The 19,973-nt window shown below is 53.8% G+C and overlaps 1 protein-coding gene across 7 annotated transcripts in view; it reads right to left on the bottom strand.

Annotated features, from left to right (window-relative positions):
• Window positions 1-19,973, bottom strand: part of CRTC1 (CREB regulated transcription coactivator 1) — a 78,286-nt gene that overhangs the window by 12,716 nt on the left and 45,597 nt on the right. For 6 of the 7 annotated variants that reach the window (XM_059389463.1, XM_059389465.1, XM_059389466.1 and 3 more), the window contains 8 exons: window positions 18,528-18,665; window positions 17,468-17,529; window positions 15,634-15,728; window positions 13,345-13,430; window positions 8,765-8,805; window positions 8,056-8,276; window positions 3,047-3,180; window positions 265-576 (listed from right to left, as the gene is read on the bottom strand). In XM_059389463.1, coding sequence (XP_059245446.1) covers window positions 265-576; window positions 3,047-3,180; window positions 8,056-8,276; window positions 8,765-8,805; window positions 13,345-13,430; window positions 15,634-15,728; window positions 17,468-17,529; window positions 18,528-18,665 — 1,089 coding nt within the window. The remainder of the gene's footprint in view (window positions 1-264; window positions 577-3,046; window positions 3,181-8,055; window positions 8,277-8,764; window positions 8,806-13,344; window positions 13,431-15,633; window positions 15,729-17,467; window positions 17,530-18,527; window positions 18,666-19,973) is intronic. The other variant, XM_059389467.1, reaches the window with a different exon arrangement.

The following is a 19,973-nucleotide window of genomic DNA, read 5'->3' as shown; positions in this document are numbered from 1 at the left end:
TTTGGGTCAAATGATCCCTGCTTGTATCTCAGCCTCCCCATCTATACACATGAGATGACGACCTCAGCCCAGCAGTATCTGCTTCAGCCCTGACCCCTGGCCAAGTTGGCCTTGAAGTGGAACCTTGAGGAAGCTTCAGCCAGATGCCTGAGTGTCTCTGGGTCTTGGGAGCCCAGTGGGGGCCCCCACAGCCTCTGGGATACTCCTACATGAGCCCCCCCAACCGCCCCAGCAAGGCCCCTCAAAACCCCATCCTGGGCTTACCGAGGTAATGTCGATCCCCATTGGTGGCTGGCCTGGGTTCTCTGGGGGGGACTGGGGGAGAGAGGACGGTACCGTGACCGTGAGTGGGGGCAGCTGGGGCCCCCGTGTCAAGCTGGCACTTGGCATCAGGGGGCCGCCTGGGGGGAGGCCGACGGGCACCTGCGGGGGTGGCGGGGGTGGCTGCTGTTGGGACGCGGGTGGCGGCGGTGGAGGGGGCTGGGGCTGCGGCGGCGGCGGCTGCTGGGAGCCTGCTTGGGTGAAGAAGGCGTAGGGCAGCTGCTGCTCCAGAGACAGGGCATCCATGGCCACAGCCTGGGGGAAGAGGAGGGCATCAGGGGGGAGGCCACGAGACAGGAGGGGCCAGGCTGGGAATACCTGGTCCCTGGGAACACCCCATGCTTGACATGCTCACCAAAGATGTCACAGGTAAACAAAGGGACATCCAGAGCCTGGACTGGGAAAGCACAGGCTGAGAGAGGGCAGACCTTGCCCAGGGTCACAGAGGGTTAGGCTACAGCTGGATGGGGCCTGGACTTCTAATCCAGCTGTAAGTGCTCTGCTCCCAATGAGCCTTTCCTCCAGCTGTGCCCCACACGGAAAGGTGGGCACCCCCTTCTGTACCTACTCAGGCTCAGAAGGTCCCTGGTGGGTGACCCTGTTGGGACCCCTCTCACTCTGGAGAGCTTTTTCTGTATCTTTACTTAACAAACTTCTATTGCTTTACTCAATCAAAAAACAAAACAAAACAAAACACCAAAAATATTATCTTTCAGGGATTAAAAAAATGGACAAATTCCTAGAAAAACACAAACTATCAAACTTATTCAAGAAAAAAATGGAAAATCTGAATAGACCTACACCAAGAAAGGAGACTAAATCAATAATCAAAAACCTCCCAAGGGAAGATATTTGCAAATGACATATCTGATAAAGGGTTAGTTTCCGAAACACAGGAAGAATTTACAAAACTCAACACCCAAGAAATGAATAATCTAATTAAAAAATGGGCGGAAGACATGAATAGACATTTTTCCAAAAAAGACATAGAGATGACAACTGACACGTTAAAAGACGCTCAACATCACTCACCATCAAGGAAATGCAAATCACAGCTACAGTGAGGTATCACCTCACCCCTGTGACGATGGCTAAAGTCAATGACACAAGCAGCAACAGGGGTTGGTGAGGACGTGGAGAGGGGAGCCCTGCACTGTTGGTGGGGATGCAAACTGGGGCAGCCACCATGGAAAACAGTGTGGAGGTTTCTCAGGAAGTTCAAAACAGAGCTACCCTACCATCCAGCAACTGCACTACTAGGGATTTACCCAAAGATACACCAAAACACTTATTCAAAGGGATACATGCACCCCAGTGCTTATGGCAGTATTACCTACAAGAGCTGAATCATGGAAGCAGCTCGAGTGTCCACTGATTGATAAATGGGTAAAGGAGGTGTGGTATATAAACAATGGAATATTATTCGGCCATTAAAAAAAGTTGAAATCTTGCCATTTGCAACAACATGGGTGGACCTAGAGACTGTAATGCTAAGCGAAATTAGTCAAATCAGAGAAAGACAAATACCCCATGATCTCACTCATCCGTGTAATTTAAGAAACAGAACAAGCAAGCAAGAGAGAGAAAGAGAGAGCCAGACAGACAAACCAAGAAAACAGACTCCACTACAGACAATAAGCTACTGGTTACCAGAGGTGGAGGTAGGTGGGGGAATGGGAGAAACAGGTGACGGGGATTAAGGAGGCACGTGTTGTGATGGGCACAGGGTGATGTGTGGAAGTGATGAATCACTGTACTGCACACTTGAAACGACTACAACACGGTATGCTACCTAACTGGAATTTAAATGAAAACTTCAAAAAGAAAAACCCTCCCCATAAGGATAAGCTCAGACCAGTGGCTTTGCTGGTGAATTCTACTAAATATTTAAAGAGTTTACAACACCAGTGCTTTTCAAACACTTCCCCCACCCCAAAAAGGAAAAAACAGATGAAGAGGGAACACTTCCTAACTTGTTTTGTGGGCATAAACTAAGTAAAAAAGAATCAAATTGCTGAAATCAAAAATGAAAGTGGGAATATTACTATAGACTTAAGAAAAGTGATTATGAGTGCTATGAATGATCGTATGCCAGCACAATGGATAACCTAGATGAAAGGTTATCCTTTCATCCTAAACACACACGAGCTACCAAAAAAGCAAATGAAACAAAATTACGGTAAACTGAAACAAAAAACAAAACAAACAAAAAGCTTTCTAGGGGTGCCTGGGTGGCTCAGTTGGTTAAGCGTCTGCTTTCGACTAGGGTCGTGATCCCGGAAGTTCTGGGATCGAGTCCTGCATCGAGCTCCTTCCTCGGCAGGGAGCCTGCTTCTCCCTCTGTTTGCCGCTCCCCACTGCTTGTGTGTGCTCCCTCTGACAAATACATAAATAAAATCTTTAAAAAAATGTTTAACAAAATAACTCTAAACTTTTATTTCAGAGAATTTCAACTAGATCCTCAAGGGAAAGTAGCACAATGAAGAATGCTCAGTCACACGAATCCGCCCGTGACAGGTATGGGAGGTTCCAGGACAAGAAAACACACACAGAAAACACACAGGCCAGAAAACACTCCCATTTCCGTGTGTTTGAAAATCTTACAAACAGCCAAAAGCATTGGGAACCTTTGTCTTCAGGAGTCTATGACCCCCAGGGAGGATGGGGAGGTCTCCCAGAGAGGTAGAGCTGGCCACACCTCCCCCACCCCACCAGGCCCTCACACCTGAGTGATGGGTGACAGCTGGGAGAGGGTGGATGACACCTGCTGGGCCTGCTGCCTCCTCGCCTCTGTGTTCAGGGACAACGGGCTGACGCCAGCCGGGCGGTGCTGCGGTGAGGAGCCTGGTGTGCTCATCCCTGAAAGGGAGGACAGGAGAGAAGGGCGGGCATGACTCTAGCCTCCAGAGGGCCGCTCAAACACCACGATCACTGCTAAGAACAGCCCAATCAATCAGACAAAATCTACTGTGTCCTTATCACCAAACCCAGGGTGCCCCCTCCAAGGCCCCAGACTAGTGTGGGCTCTGTTCTCCTTCCTGACCTATCCCCATGTTGGTCAACACTCTCCCACTGATCCTACCATCCCTCCAAGAGGGGTGTGATCCACAGGCCCTGCCAATCAGCACTTCCCTGCTTCTGGACCACATGATTGGCTCCCAGATGGACATGTTACCAGACTGGCCCAATGAGAGCCTGCCCTGGGACTTTTGATGAACTCTAAGGAGTGACATCTGGAGCTGTGTAGGAAGGGGCATCACATGGCTGCAAGTGGAAGAGCCAGCAGGAGAATCAGGTGCTGAGGGGTAGAGGCAGCACCTGAGCCCTGCATCCGGCCTAACTGGAGCTTCCTGGTTTGGGGAGATAATCAGTGCCCTTTTTTGCCTACACTGGCTTGGGGGTGGGTTAGCTTCAAGAAAGCTGCTCCTGGGTGTGCCTGGGTGGCTCAGTCAGTTAAGCGTCTGCCTTTGGCTCAGGTCATGCATGATCCCAGGATCCTAGGATCTGGCCCAAGTCAGGCTCCCTGCTCAGCTGGGAGTCTGCTTCTCCCTCTGCCCCCGCTTCCCTCCCTGGCTAGTGTGTGTGCGCTTGCTCTCAAATAAATAAAATACCTAAAAAGAAAAAGAAAAAAGAAAGCTGGTCCTGTCCAGAGGCTGCAGTTTCTCTAAAGCCCCATGCTCTCCTTATCCTCCTCCAACAAAACTGTACCTTCCTATAACTGCTCCTTTGGCCCCTCCCCCCACACCTCTCCACCTTCTGTGCTCCCCATGCTGAACCACCAGTCCTGCTGGAAACTCAATCACTCTCTACCTTCTTACAATACCTACGTTCCTGATTGAGCTCCGTCAGGAAGGCTCCGTGTTGAACTTTCCCTCACCCTGCGCCCCTCCCCCAGCAATCCTATCCCTGGATGCGTCTGTCATGAAGGAGCTGAGGTCAAGTTCAGTGTGGCAGCAGTTGGGGCCTGCCCCATCCTGGGGCACTGTGCCAGGGAGGCAACAGGCCTCCTGATGATGCCTAGGAGAGCCCTGGGGGCTTGGCTTGATCTCCCAGACTTGGTGTCCTTATCCTTGAGATGGAGATGGTAACAGCCACCCTCAAGAGTTCACTGTGAGGCTCCTGGTGAGGCTGAGAGCAAGCTCAGAAGACAGTCCAGCCTGCAGTTAAGGCCAATGCAGGGGCCTGACTCACCCAGGGTGGCTGGGCCCAACCTGCCAAGGGCATCAGATCAACCTGGTTCCAGCAGGTGAGAGAGCGGGCTCCCAGGTCAGTGGGAGCACACCCAGCATGCACCGAGGGGAGAGGATGGGCAGCCTTCCCTCTACCCCAGGAGGCTGCTCACTGTGCAAGGCAAGCCTGGTCACGCCTGCACTTCCCCTCAGTCGCCCTGGCAGCTCCACTCAGCCGTGCATCGCAGGAGGGCCTGGCACCTCGGAGGGCTCCTAAGGCAGAGCCCCAGTTTCCAGGTTATGCACAGACCTTGGGCCCCAGAATTATGCTGCTGCACGCACAGCATGGACAGGAAGCCTGAGTAGGCAGAGTCCAGGAGATATCTGGTAGGAAGACATTCAGATCAGGCCCACAGGCTGCTCCTTCTCTGAGCATCCACGGCCCTTATGTCCCCAGGCTGAGAACACACTACACCCAGGGAGCAGTGATGTCAGGACCCAGTAGCAGCAGAAGCAAAGGCCAGGAGAGACAGGGTCAGGGGAGCAACAGGGGCTGGGGGCAAACCGGACCATCTCAAGGCACAGAACCTCGACCCACCACTGCTGGGCCTTCCAATTCTTCAAGAGAAGCCAGAAATCCCAAGTCTTAACATGTACTTAGTCCTGATTTTTACATGTTGATTCAGACATCACGCACGCAACCACAGGCCAGACAAAATACACTGGCAGGCTGCATCTGTGCTTGCGCTGCCAGCCTCTGTCTATCCAGAATACAAGGGGGTTTTTAATCCTCTGCTGGGCTGCAGGGTGAGCTCCTGGTCTCACACTGGGAGGGCCACCACCCTGGGAGAGGCCAGTTGGGCCAGGAGGGTGGACAGACGCCTTGCTGTTGAATTCCTTTTGGCAACCTGGATCACCTTTGGGAAAAGGAGTGAGGCCAGCTGGAAGGGAAGTCTGGGGCGGGCAGGGAGAGCTGCCAGGGGAGGGCAAGCCAGGTGGCAGGGGCCCAGCCTCAGGCACGCAAGCCTTGTGTGCGGGGCCGGCAGGCCTCGGAGCTGTGCCAGGAAGGAGGACCCGGGCCTGCCCTCCTCCGGGTTCTGGCCGACGACCAGGAAAACGACCTCAGCAAATATTCAAGAGGACGAGAGGGGCCGCTGTCTCCCTGGCGGCGGACACCTCCCATTTTTCTTTGAGGGGCTCACGTTCTGACTGGCGGGTGGGCTAGTGGGGGGGGGTGATCTCCACGTGTGCCAGGGGCCGGCGGCTCGGCCTGATTTAAAATGCGCCCAGAAAGTGAAGCCCCTGCCAGGCGAGCTGCTCGAGCGGCAGGTTCGCAAACAACCGAACACATGTCAGACATTACTGGGCTGACGCTCCCAGCCAGGCGGGCCAGGGTCTGGGCCCCACACTCGGGGTCTGCGCTTGTTCCCGCGTCTATGGCTTTCACATGTGTTGTGTTTTCCTGTGCTTGTTTAGACTCGGCGTGGGCCGGAGGTGCACAGCTCCCGGGCGGGTGCTGGGGGCTGCCAAGGACCCTCTGGAGGAGGGGGTAGTGCTCTAGAGGCCACGGTGAGACGTGAGGAGAAAGACGGGGGGCCAGGAAACAGCGGTATCTGCACAAGGGGCCCCCCACCGGCATCCCCAGAGCCAACCTTCTGATTTCTTGCTTCGTGCAGGCCTGTGTGGGTGCTGCCTGCCCACCCACCTCTCAGGAGGCCGTCAGTCCCAGGCTCTCCTGTATTTGCTCATTTTGTCTTCTAGGCCTTCCTGGGGCTGGGGGGAGTACAGCAGGGGCTAGTGCCCTCTGCCTAGTGGCTGAACCTGGGTGGGCACGGGGCCAGGGGTGCACAAGCAGGAACAAAGCCTCAGTGTTAGGCCAGGGTCTTGCTCCCCTTTGTACTGTGCCAGCTTCTATGTTCTTGTCTAGAATCCTAGGAACACCTACATTATTCTTGGCACCCCTGCCCTGACTTTTGCCCCATCAGCACCAAAGCCAGGAATGACTCTAGGCTCCTCAAGTCCTCTGCTCCCCATACTGACCCAGCTCCCAAGCCAGCCAACTTCACCTGGAAGTCTCTCTAGAACGTCTGATGGGGCCCTGCCCTGGCACTGCCACCCCTCCCGATAGCCCGTTCTCCCTGCGGAGCCAGAAGGGCTGTAGCAGATGTGAACTGGAGCACGTGGTTCTCCCAGACGAAACCCCGCATGGTGCTGCCCATCACACCTGGGGCAGAGGTGTGACACGCAGATGGATGGGATGAGCACTGGCTTCCAGGCGGGACAGAGGGCACAGCAACGTTGTGCTCGCACTGGCTGCCAAGTCCTGACATGTGCGGACTCACAGAGGGGTCCCCCCATAGCCCATCCTGCCTGTCCCGCCACAAGGCTGTTGGGGCTGCCTTATCTCCTCCCTGGATGCAAACCCACACATCCCACAGTCCACATGGGTGCAGAATGACAGCAGGAACTTGGGGACAGCGGAGTCTTAGTGGGGACACAGGAGAGCTCGGCCTGAGCAAAGGAGTGACTCAAGAGCAACAGGTGAATGCAGAAAAGCAGTGCCGAGTGAGACCGGGGATAAGGCTGTGTGGGCAGGGGACCAAGATGGCTCACCAAGAAGAGGAGGTATAAGTGGGGATGGAGTGGGTGAGGGGCTCTGCAGCCACCTGGAGGAAGAGGAGGACTGTGGGAGAGGGGCAGCATGTGTCAAGGCCCTGCTTGGCTGGACAGAAGATGGTGTAGGCAACAGAGGTAGGGGTGGGGGCGGAGACCAAGTTGGAGGGTGAACTGGACTTCCTAGGCCCCAGGGGTCTCGGGTTTTCATTGGGAGGTAGATGAGGACCCGTGCAAGGTGCTGAGCAGACAAGAGTCACAAAGGGATTCTGGGTAAGAAGAGGATGGGGTTCGGATGGAGGGCAGACAGGTGGAGGCCATGCAAGGTGGAGGAGCTCCAGGTTGGGCTGGGTCCTTAATGGTGGGGCTAAGGGGATGCATCCACAGGTCAGGGCAGGCAAGAGAAGAAGGCAAGCCACTGGGAAACAGAGCTGCTCATCCCTAGGGGAGGAGCACTAGGGCAGCACCGGAAGCTATGAGGAAGGTGATGGGCCCATGGGATGTCCCCATGGACATGGCCTGGGCTGGAGTGTCCCAAGCAGGGGACACCGTCAGCCACTGGGCAAGAGGGAGTGTGGACGGAGCAGGTCAGGCCTGGTACCGTCCCTCCATGAAGAGTTGAGGACAAGGAGAGGCAGGGGAAAAGCCCGGTATACCCCACAAGTGAAACCCTTGGGGGCTCCCCTCCTAGAATGTTCTGGACTCACCCAGTTTCCCCTCAGAACCACTGTCTGATCCCTGGGGACACTGGGAGTTTTCCCACCTCCAGGTTGTGTGCCCTCCACCTGGGATGCCTTCCCAGGCAGTACTGGGAAATGCCCAGCCCCTGGGATAGGTTCTAGCTCCCACCTGGTACCCGGCATTCTGGAGGGCACCTTGCCAAATCATCATTCCGCTAGTTGCTGCGCTCTGCCGGGGAAGGCAATCCTGCCCCCGCCTGGCCTGGCCTTACCCTGGCTGGCGCCGCCGATGCCCAGATGAGTCAGGTTGGCTGCGAGGTTGCCGGTGCTGCTGGAGCTGCTGAGCGCGGGGAAGGTGGGCTCCTCAGGGTCCAGCGGGGTCGGGAGGGGGGAGGGGAAGTGTATGTTGGTCAGGTCGGGCAGGGAGCCCCCTGTGTTGTGGGTGGCAGGGATCAGGGCTGTAGTGTTTTCCTGGTCAGCGGATGGAAAGATGCTGGGGGGAAGGCCAGACAGAGGGGGGGAGGTGAGCTCTCGCCCCGGCCCATTCTCCCCCAAGAGCTGTGGTGGGGGGTGAGGGGGTGGGTGGGGGGAGACTGGCCCAAAAACATCAGGAGGCAGAGAATGGTACCCTGGGATCAGGTGCTGCCATGTTTGGCCCACACCTCCAGTGGGACCTTGGGAAACAACCTATCTACGCAGGAGAGGGGGCTGGGGTGAGGGTCCTCCTGGCCCGGGACAGGCTGGGGCTGACAAGCGCGCCAGCTGAGGCTGAGTGGAGGCGAGAGAGGGCTCAGTCCCTGCATGCAGGGACGGGAAGGAGGGCCCCTTCTTCCCCCACCCAGTGAGGGTTGTTAGACAGCCGCCAGCGCGGGGCAGTCCTCTTATAGGACTTGTAGCCTCCTGAGCAGACGGGAAGCCCGGGGTTCATCGGAGCAGCCCCACCAGCCCTGGGCATGCAGGGAGAGCCCTGCTGACACTTACTTGATCCCGGGGACCTCGCAGGACTTGGGCCTGGACCCCGCCTGAAAGAAAAGACAATAGAGGATGAGCGGGCCTCCTCACGCACCGTGGCTCCTTGGGGCGCAGCTGACCATGCCAGCAAGAGGGGAAGTTTATAAGGTCCCACGATGTCTCACAAACCAGAACTAGGCAGCCTCAAAGCCAAGGGGCCTGTCCTGGACGTGTGCAGGGGCAAAAGCAAGAGTCATACGCAGAGGAGTCTCTACCGCTCCCACCACCAGCACCTGCCCTTGGGGGCAACAGGCACATCCTAGCCTAGCTCCGCCTGCCCCTAAGGTGGGGGCAGCGGACAGAGGTGACGAGGTCCCTTGTCAGAACAGACATTTGAGGGAGAACGTGCCTTGTCTACTCTACACCTGAAAACCCCAGGGCCATGCCACAGGGGTCAGACACCAGCTCAGCGATGGCACCACTGGAAACCCAGGCGCCCAAGGCTGGTCCCCCATTCCATTCCTAGATCAGAGCGGTAGAGCTCCTGGGGAGAGCGGGACAGCACAACAAACACACAGAGGGTGCTGCCCACGCCCCTAATGGACTCACTTACCAGTGGTCCCCCAGTTCTGGCTCTCACAGGGACCCATGGAGCCCACGTCCCACCACCTGAGGACGAAGGTCGAAGACTCTGGCTGCCCTGTGGGCTGGGGAGGAGTCCCAGGGAAAGCCCGCTGGCAGCAAGGCCCTGGTTTCTCGCCCTCGAGCTGGGGCCACTAGGTCACCTGAGAACTACAGGCTCTAGGCAGAGATCCTAGACTCTCATTCAAGGACAAAGGAGAGAACTCTTCAGACAGCAGCAGACGTGACTGGACAGAGCCCCGAGTGCTGATGTGAGGGCTCCAGCTGTGTCACATTCCCTAATTCCCCATCCGCCTCAAAGGCCCTCAGGCTGATGTGTTCTTTGGGGATTATCAGCTAGAAGAAGGTGGGTGCACTAGTGGGGGCCTGGGCTGGCAGCCTCTATGCGCAGGCCCAGCATGTATGGGGTGGGGGGAGGCTGGGGGCAGGTGGCGGGGGTGTGCCAGCAGTGATTGGGGATCCTGAGGGGTGGTGTGCGACCAGGAGGGTTAAGCCTCTGCAGAGTATGCCAGAGGAACGGGTTTCTACTTGGCCATGGGTTCCTTAATTCTGTGAGTAAACACTCGCTTCATTACCGGATTTTTGCAAAGCATGAAGACAATGACTTTCTAAAGAATCTTTTCAAAAGCATTCCCATGAACATTATGGAGATAACAGCAGATTTCTAAACAGTATTAAAAACTCACCCATCATTGCCTGCCCCCCCCAACGCCACCCCACTCCCAGTGACTCCAATGGAATCCCTTTGCCGACATCCTTCAGAACGCATCTGCGCACGAGGCAGTTAAAAGCTGGGCCACGATGTTGAGGTCTGCTACCCTCTCCGCACGCCCAGGATGTCAAGTGTGTTTCCACCGACACTCGCCGCTTTCGCTTGAGGGCTCAGTGGCACACTGAACACTCGGAAGGATCCTGATGTCTGTCCTTACCCACCTCTCTGCAACCACAATTCTGTCGGGGTTGGTAGAATTCTTTTTGAGTTATTTTCTTCCCTGAACATGTCAAAAATCACACGTGTTCTCTATCTAAAACTGGAAGATGTAGACAGGGATAAGGGCTGCCGGTGGCGCCCACACCTGCCACTGGAGAGGACACTGCCCCCCTCCCCGCCCCCACACCGTGCACATCTCCCCAGGCATCTGTGTGTAGACGGTGTATCTGGGAGATACGCTGGTTCTGTTCCAGACCCACCCCAATAAGATAAGTATCACAGCGAAGTAAGACAAGTGAATTTTTTGGTTTCCTGGTGCATATAAAAGTTATGTTCACCCTCTCCTGCAGTGGTTAAGTATGTGACAGCACTATATCTGAAAAAACTTATGAAAAAAAAAAAAAAAACCAAACTTATGTACCTTAATTAAATATGCTGAGCATTTATCTGAGCTTTCAGCGAGTTGTAATCATGAATCAAACATCACACAACAAATACAGTGACGAGAACAGGGGTACCCGGGGGGCTCAATTGGTTAAAACGCACCTGCCTTCAGCTCAGATCCAGCATCCTGCTCAGCACGGAGTCTGCTTTTCTCTCTTTCTCCCTCTGCCCCTCCTCACCATCCATTCCCCCCATCTCTCTCTCTCTGTCTCTCTAATAGATTAAAAAAAATCTGGGACGCCTGGGTGGCTCAGTCAGCTAAGCCGCCGCCTTTGGCTCAGGTCATGATCCCAGGGTCCTGGGATCCAGTCCCGCATCGGGCTCCTTCCTCAGTGGGGAGCCTGCTTCTCTCCCTGCCTCTGCCTGCCACTCTGCCTGCTTGTGTTCTCCCTCTCTTTGACAAATAAAAAAATAAAATCTTTTTTTGAAAAATCTTTAAAAATAATAATGAAAACACGTGAACTACCATGAGAATTACCAGAATGTGACCCAGAGACACAAAGTGAGAAAATTGCTGTTGGAAAAATGGTGCCGATGTTCTTGTTCAACACAAGGTTGCCACAAACCTTCCACTGGTAAAAAAAAACACAGCACAGTAAAGAAAAGTGCAATAAAATGAGGTGTGCCTGTCCATTTCTAAGTGTTGTACACCTTTCCAAATAGCTTTATCCCGTTCTTTCCACACAACAGTATTATAAGAAGCATCACTCATGCCTCCAAAATTCCATCAGAAATCCTAACTCCAGGGGCGAATGGTGGCTCAGTCGGTTAAACGTCCTATTCTTTCTTTTTTTAAGATTTATTTATTTTTAAGAGAGGGGGTGCCTGGGTTGCTCAGTGGGTTAAGCCTCTGCCTTTGGCTCAGGTCATAATCTCAGGGTCCTGGAATCAAGCCCTGCATCAGGCTCCCTGCTCAGTGTGAAGCCTGATTCTCCCTTTCCCACTCCCTCTGCTCTCACTGTCATTCTCTCTCTGTCAAATAGATAGATAAAATCTTTAAAAAAAAAAAAAAAAGAAAGAAAGAAAGAAAAAGAAAAAAACAGAGAGAGAGAGAGAGGGAAAGAGAACATGAGCAGGGAGATGAGAGGGAGAAGCAGACTCCTCAGCTAAGCAGGGAGCCTGACACGGGGCTCAATCCCTGGCCCCTGGTATTGAGACCTGAGCCAAAGGCAGTCACTTAACAGACTGAGCCACCTAGGCATCCCTAATGTCTGACTCCAGGTCTTGATCTCAGGGTCATAAGTTCAAGCCCTGCACTGGGCTCCATGCTGGGCAGGGAGCCTACTTAAAAAACAAAATCTCTACTCCACATATGTGGAACTTTCCACAAGGGACAAAGGATAATTTCATTATAAATCCCCTACTGTTGAACATTCAGGTTGTTTCCAGTTTATTCCAAAAGCTCTAACACGCCTTTGAGGAACACATCGGTTTGCTCATTTGTCACCTCCCTACGATTCCCTGAAGGGGATGAGCAATTCATGTTGCTTCCCCATTCACCACAACTTGACCAGCAATGGGTTTTAGTTCTTTTTTTTTTTAATATTCAAAATAGCTCTCTTTTTAAGTGTACCTTGTTCTATGCAAATTCTTTGAAATCTGTATTCATGGCACAAATTCTATCTTACCGCTAGACATTTTATAGGTTGAACTTCAGAAATTTGTTTCTGGACCTGGAAATAATACAGAAATCCCAACTCAATTGGAAATTCCAAGTAGACTTTGTAATCTAATAAACGTTGTAGTTACTGTGCAGATGAATAAAAGTTTTAAGGATGACCATCAACATTTATAAACATTGATGATGACCCAATACTAGGGGTTAGTAGGAACATCACAGGCTCAGAATTAGGAGGTACAAGTTCTAAACCCTGAGTATCTTCATAGCCTTGGACAAGTCACTTAACCTCCATAGCTTTGACTTTTTTTTTTTTTTTTTTATAAAAATTTTTTTTTTTTTTTTTAGAGAGAGAAAACACAAATAGATAGAGAGGCAGGGAGAGAGAGAGAGAGAGAAGCAGGCTCTCCGCTGAGCAGAGAGCCCGATGCGGGACTCGATCCCAGGACTCTGAGATCATGACCTGAGCCGAAGGCAGCGGCTTAACCCACTGAGCCACCCAGGCGCCCCTGACTTTTTTTTTTTTGAGCTATAGCAGACCTATAACATTGTATTAGTTTCAGGTCACACGATGGTTCGCTAGCTGTATGTACTGTGAAGTGGTCACCACAGTAAGTCTAGTTCACAGCCAATACCATACACAGAAATCCGGAATGCTTCATGAATTTGCACGTCATTCTTGGGCACTCTGGGCATTTTTGGGGAGCGGCCACGCTGAGCTCTGAACCACTGCACTTTTAGTACACACTCCACTATGGCAAACATGGGTTTTCATTTTTCACCGCTTCTGCCAGCCTGACAGGTCTGCCATTCATGTTAAAAGGGCCTATATGACTGGTCAAATCTGTGTGAAGGTTACACTTGAGGGAAGGCAAAACTTCCCCAATAGGCTAATTCTCCACCTTGGGCCAGGCTACACTTAAAAAAAAGATCAAGAAGGAAAATCATTTCTAAAAGCCCTTAGGACTCTCTTACCTTCTTGGTGTCCCATGCTTGCTTAGAAAGATTCTTATCTGTCTCCGACGTGGTCTCCTCCATTCCTGGAACTGTTAATAGTAAGACTGGGGGTGGGGTGGGGAGAGAAGGATGATCACAACCTTTTCACTCTGAAGCTATGTGGCACCAAGGGGGGAGCTGCCCCGACATATACAATCATGACTGTGACACCAGTGTAACCGCCCCAACAGTAACTTCTGGGGACTGCACTCAAGTACAAAAAATGGTTTCATGCAAGGCAAGAGGAAGGACAGTTAAAAAAAATAAATAAGTGGGGGTGCCTGGGTGGCTCAGTCAGGTGACGGTCTGGCTCAGGTCATGATCTCATGATCTCAGTCATGGGATACAGCCCCACATCTGGCTCTGTACTCAGTGGGGAGTCTGCTTGGGATTCTCTATCCCCCTCTCCTTCTGCCCCCCCCCCCGCTTAAGCATGAGCATGCTCTCTCTCTCTCTCTCAAATAGGTAAATCTAGTAAATAAATAAATAAATAAATAAATAAATAAATAAATAAACTAGAGACCCTGTGACTTAAAAAGAAATGAAAATAGGAGCTCTGGAGCTGAGGACATGTATTACTTCTGCCTCCCATGGGACTGATACAGGCTTTGGAGGTCTCAGGCTGCAGAGAACAGCAGAGAAATTCTTCCAGACTCTTGCCCCACCTGCCACCTTGTGGTCACCTGTCTCCCAGCCCATGATGCTCAGTGTCAGCCTGAGGTTGACTGATCCACTCATTGTAGCTGCAGCCTCGCAAATTAGTTGCAATGCCAGCCAGCCCCACAGGAGGAGAGGAGGGGAGGAAAGGTCTGAGGGACTGGATGGGCATCATTTAAGGCCCTGGAACCAGCTATGCCTGAAGGCCCCTTTCTTTGGACCTTTTGGTTAAGGTGAGATTAAACATTTTCTTTATGAGACCCAGTTTCTTTATGCCTCTTGGAGGTTCAGTCTTTCGCTTGCAATAGAGCTACACTGAACACAGCCAGATGGGTCACCTCCTCCTCCTTCAAACCCAAAGAGAGCAGCTGTGACGGGTGGGAGGGCAGCCAGGCTAACTCCTCACCCTGTCACTGCTTGGGTCCCTTCCAGAGAAACGGGAGCAGGTGACATGTCTCCCCTCTCTCCACCCCGAGGACAGCTGGACTCTGCACTATCAAGGGCCCCTGCATTGCAACTCCCTTCCATGGTCACAGAGTCCCAAGGGATAATGACATTTGCCTTGGAAAGCCTACCTTGAAAGTCTCACTTTCCTGGGGAGCCCATCAAGGAGACGGCCCCCTCAGAATGGCTCCTAACATTGGGAACAGGAGGGCAGCATCTGGCGCCCTGTTCTCTTCACCCCCAGGACACCTGGAATTCCTGCTTTCAGTACGGAGCCCATTCTTTCTGCAATCTCACCTTCACTGTCTGATGAGCGGGGATCCCGGGACGATGGCACATGCAAAGACCCCCGCCCCTCAAGGGGTGAAGATCTGCTTGATAATCCTCATTCTACCAGCAGAATCTCCCTTGTATGTTCACACATTCACACAGTGCAATGCTACCCAAAAAACTGGGAAGTGTTCGGACCTTAACGGCATGTGATTAACTGGGCAGATCAAGCCTGGGTGGGGATTCTTGCAGCCTCACAGCACTGTGCTCCCCTCTCTGGGCAACACTGCCCAATTTTTAAGATGGCATGCACCCTCCCAGAAGATCCCAGGGACACTGTCCCTGTGCCCAGCTCTGGGGAGGGGCTGAGGGCCTGGGTACAGATCTGCCCTAGCTACTGGTACACAGAGCCCAGAGAGGAGAGTAGGGAAGAGGTGGGAAAGGACTGGCCCCATTTCAACCCACAGGAGGCAGAATGGGCCCAGAGACTGTGAACCAGGAGGGTTCTGAGCTGCAGAGCCAGGAAGTGGTACAGCATGAAGCCCTGACTTGAACTGCACCTAAAGCAGACATCTAGGTCTAGACTGCTTGGTCATGAGCTGATAAATGCCTCCTTTTGGTGGGGCTGGCTGTCCTCTACAACCAAAAGAACTGGCAAGGCCCGCATACTGTATGGCCATGCCCTGAATCCATGAATGGAAGCCAATGAGTCTTTGCAGGGGCAGTTTTCTCCGCCCAGAAAACTCCTATGCACTCCTCAAAACCCAACTCAAGCAGCACCATTTCTGAACATGTTCAAGCCTCTCCCCTTGTCCCATACCACCCACTGACTCTTCCCTGGCAGGTCTCTCCACCTATAAGCTTGTGACCTCTGGGAGCCCACGTGCCTGCTAATACCTCTTTTCTGGTGTGCGTCCTGGGACCCGCCTGTGAAGGGCTCTGGTTGGGTGGGTGTCATTGTGCTCTGGTGCAGGGCAGAGTCAGAATTGGTCCTGAGAAGAAGAGAGAGACAGTGAGGCTTGGCCCCAACGGGGATAAAGGGATAGTCCTGGCCCCACTCTATCCAAGATATGCTCATGGGACAGGGTGAGAATGGTGAGTGGTATTTGGGAGCTGTTAAACCTGCATAAAACCACAGGCACACTTTTCTCAAAAGAACCACAGCAGTGACCCTGATTTTCATCTACAAAGACTGCTGAAGACAAAAAGCTACAGTAGAAATGCCCCTCCATTCCCACCAGCCCCTCCCCACTACCACCCTTCTGTGGGCTTCTCAGCTTTGAGGGAAACACTGGTGCCTTCCTCCTGAAACTCTCTGGAGAAGGGGCCCCACGGTCCCACAATGGCCCAGCTCTGGGAGTACAAGGCCCAGCCCATCACTGTGTCCCCTTCTGGTGACAAACACCAGTGGGCAACTGTGCCACCCCAGGATGCTCAGTTGCAAACCAGGTGTAATAAGCAAAAAGGAGAGGCAGCAATAGGAGGCTCAGAGAACAACCCAGAAAGAATGCAGCCCCTGGGGAGGGGGTGTGGCATGAGAGCTGCTAGCTCTGCCTTCTGCACCAGGGATGGGGTAACTCAGTGTACTCCCAGCTGCATATGCCTGGAGGGATGGTCCCCAGAAGAGCCCCTTGGGTACCCAGAAAACTGTGGGCACCCAAGGGGAGCTGGGCAGGTCCAGCCACACGGCTGGCAATCTGGGGATGAAAGAGCAGCATGAATCCAAAAGGGACATCCTAGCTACAGAGAGTGACATGGAGGAAACTCAGTTCAAGGAGAAGAGCAGTTTACAAAGGATTGGGCCAGCTGACCTCTGACCCTGGGGCCATACAAGCAATGAGAAGCTGGTCCGGATCCCGGCTCCCCCCCAATCAGCTGTGTGTCCTTGAGTAAGTCTCCTGACCTCTCTGTGCTCACTTTCCTTATATCTAAAACGTGGAGAATAAAAGCACCGACTCCACAAAGCTCCACAAAGCTCTGTGCATTTTGTATCAGTTAATAACTATGATGGTTAAAACTGATATACGATACATGCCCAGGAGTTTAATTACATTACTGAATGATACATCATATAAATTATATTTCATACATACACATGGGTTTTTTTAAATAACTTTCAGTCTTCGGTGAAATCACCTACATATTTTTTTATGTGTGGTAAAATAAATATAACATACAATTTACCATTTTAACCATTTTTAAGTATACACTTCCATGATATAAGCATATTCACACTGGTGCACAATCATCCCACTATTTGCTGTGGGCATTAACACTAACTATATTATTGTTATTCTAAATCTTTGTAGATGATGGCACTATAGACTTTTTCCCCCTTCTAGGTACACTTATGTGTATTCCTAAACTTCTGCTAATAAATATAGAATACTTATATAATCACATTTTCAGTGACTGTTCAGCAATATGAGAAACCACTCATAATATAACATTAAATGGAAAAAGGCAAGTTACAAGACTAAATATCCAACCTAATCGCAACTCTGTCTATAAAAGAAAAAAAAAAGTCATGGAAAAAGAAAAAAAATCCCTGGAAGACTCCAAAGCTATGACCTTGGTATTACAAGGATAGAGCTGATTTCTAGAAACTTCTGAAGACTTCTTAGCTTTGTCATTTTAAAGTAACTGCATATTGGTTTTCCAAGCACAAGCATGATGTAAGTTTGTTTTTGTTTCCAACAAGAGGGCTGAGGGCCGGTTCTGGGTCACTGACCTTCTCCAGCTGGTGTCCGCGGGCGGCGAGAGGTACACGGTGCCGTACGGGCAGCTGTCCGCTTGAGTGTGAGTTAAGGGGACAGCACTGTTGGCTCAGGCCCCACCCCAAGCCCCAGGAACCTCGTGGCCAGGCTGCTGGGAGCCTGCAAACAGCTGGGGCTGCAGGGCGGGGACCTTTCCTGCCTGGCTGCGAGCAGCCCCCGGGGTTCGGCCCTGTCCACCTAGCACTCAGCACTCACCCCCTGCAAGCACACGTGCGGGCTGCGCCCCTTCCAAGAGGGGCCTCGGCTGAGAAACTGGGGCCCGTGGGGGGCAGTGGGGAGTTTCATTCAGCTGACCTGGGTCTTGACTCTTAATTCTAGGCTGACAGGGTGGCTCCTGGGGCCCGAGGGCTCTGTCTGGGGCCTAGCTGGTCGGGCTGCCCCAGCCACGGAAATGAGAAGTGGGAAATGACAGGCTTCTCTGTTCTCAAATGCTTGGGGTGGGGGGTGCATGTCCCAAGAGCAGCCGCTCAGACTCTGGTGATGGGGGGAGGGGTGTGTGCTGGCTGGCCAAGCACCAAGGGGCGGCCAAGTCTGGAGGTGGGGGAGAAACTCTTGATGATCTCTGTTTGGCCAAGGTGCAGAGGAGAATTCTGTCTTCAGATGGAGCCTCCCTTGGATATGTCTGGGTCTGGTTCAGACCCCCCTCGGCTCGGCTGCCTCGGCTGGGCTGCCCTCTGCACGGCCCCAACATGTGGACACCCTGTCACAGTCTTTCTGGGTTCCACTGCCCAGCCAGGTGTCCAACACAGTGTGGGTCCGACCTTACCTTCCCCAACCCTCTCCGCAGCCTGCACACCCCAGCAGCCCGGGGCCTCAGTCCCATGGGCCCCGGCCCTAGCCCAAGGCCCTTTGGCTAGCCACACCGCTTCTGCCAGGGTTGCCCCACAAGTGCACCCTCCCCAGGGCTGCCCGGAGCCCCGGAGCACAGGGGGAGCCCTTATTCAGCTCAGTCAGCTAGACTCCGGGTCCTGCAGTCACCAGTAGCCCCCCTCCCGTCCTCCGGGTAAAAGATATCTGCCGTCCGTGTTTGTCCACTGACAAGGGCCGGCGATGTGGCGAGCCCAGCCGGCCACGCTCTCGGTACACTCTGTCCACCAGCCCGTGGTGCCGGGTGGTTCGGCTGGTGTCCAGGCCCGAGGACTGGAAGGGTGTCTGGGCGAGGCGGGGTGGGGAGGTGGGGAGAAGGAGACCAGAAAAGAGAGAGAAACCCAAACAGTTATCAGCCATGGCCTGAGACCCAACCCAGCTCTGCCCCCAGAATGTGACCACAGGGCCCCCCAATCCTGAGTTACCCTTTGTCACCATTCTATAGCCCAGACAGGCTTCCTCCTACAGCCAGGGCCCCCAGCCTCTGAGTGCTGCCGGGGTAGGGGCGAGCTGGGGATCCTGGGCGCCGGGCGGCAGGCGTGCAGTGCGGCTGGCATGCACGGGCCAGGCAGGGCAGCGCAAGCTTGGGGCCCGGTGCCGGCTGGGGTGCCAGGGGTGCAGACGGCCCAAGCGCCCCCCAGCCTCGCCAGGTGCAGACAGGCCTCTGCCTTCTCTCTCTGGGCCTGGCTGGCCTCCTCTCCCCACCTACGTCATCCCTGGAGGGGCCTGCCAAAAGACAGCCCCCAGGGCTTCCAGCTGAGGACGTCAAGGGGCCCACCTGGCCAAGTGCTGACTCCCCAGAGGCTCCTAACTGAGCCCTGGCCGGTCTTGATTGAGATGAGCTCCCCACACCCTCCCCCACCACCTCATCCCTCCACCATGGGAGCCAAGTGCAAGCACTTTCCAGAGCCCTGGCCCGAGGCTGGGCCGGAAGGGGCTTCCTTCCAGCACCTGGGGCTGGCACGAGGCCTCCAGCCAGACCTTGCTCCCTCTCCTAGCTCCATGCCCCTGGGGCCCCTGGGAGTCTGCTCCCTGCCTGCCCTGGGGCTCTGGACCCCTCAGGCCCCTTGCCATCTGACTGGGGTGAGACTGGCAACCTTAGCCAGCTCTGGAGGCAGCCAGTACCCCCGCCCCGCCATCTGGCCCTCGAGCCCTTCTGCCTTCTCTGGGCAGTCAGGCAAAAGCAATTTCCTTCCGGAAGACTGTCACTGGCTAGAAACACTGCTCTTCCCTACCCGTCCGAACGCCTGGGCCAGTGTTCAGGGCTGACAGCTCTCCCTGGAGTCTGGGGCCCCCTGTTTCTCCCTGACCCAGAAAGAATCCTGCCAGCTTGGGTCTTTCTGCACTTTTGCCTCCGAAAGGCCTTGGGCCTGGAGACTTCAGAGACTGAGGGAAGGTGGGAACCTTGCCATCCAGGCACAAACAACGGAGGGCAGGGGCTGCTCATCACCTCCCAGAGACGCCTAGAAGGCTGGGGGGAAAACCAAGGCAGCTGAAGCAGAGCCAGAGGCAGAGAGAAGCTCGGGCCCGGCCACAGCCCGGCTCACCAGGCCGCACCTGGGACCCACACACACACATGTGCATGTGTCACAG

Source organism: Mustela nigripes, chromosome 2, assembly GCF_022355385.1.
Source record: "Mustela nigripes isolate SB6536 chromosome 2, MUSNIG.SB6536, whole genome shotgun sequence".
NCBI lineage: Eukaryota > Metazoa > Chordata > Mammalia > Carnivora > Mustelidae > Mustela > Mustela nigripes.
This window is presented reverse-complemented; position numbering and strand designations above follow the sequence as displayed.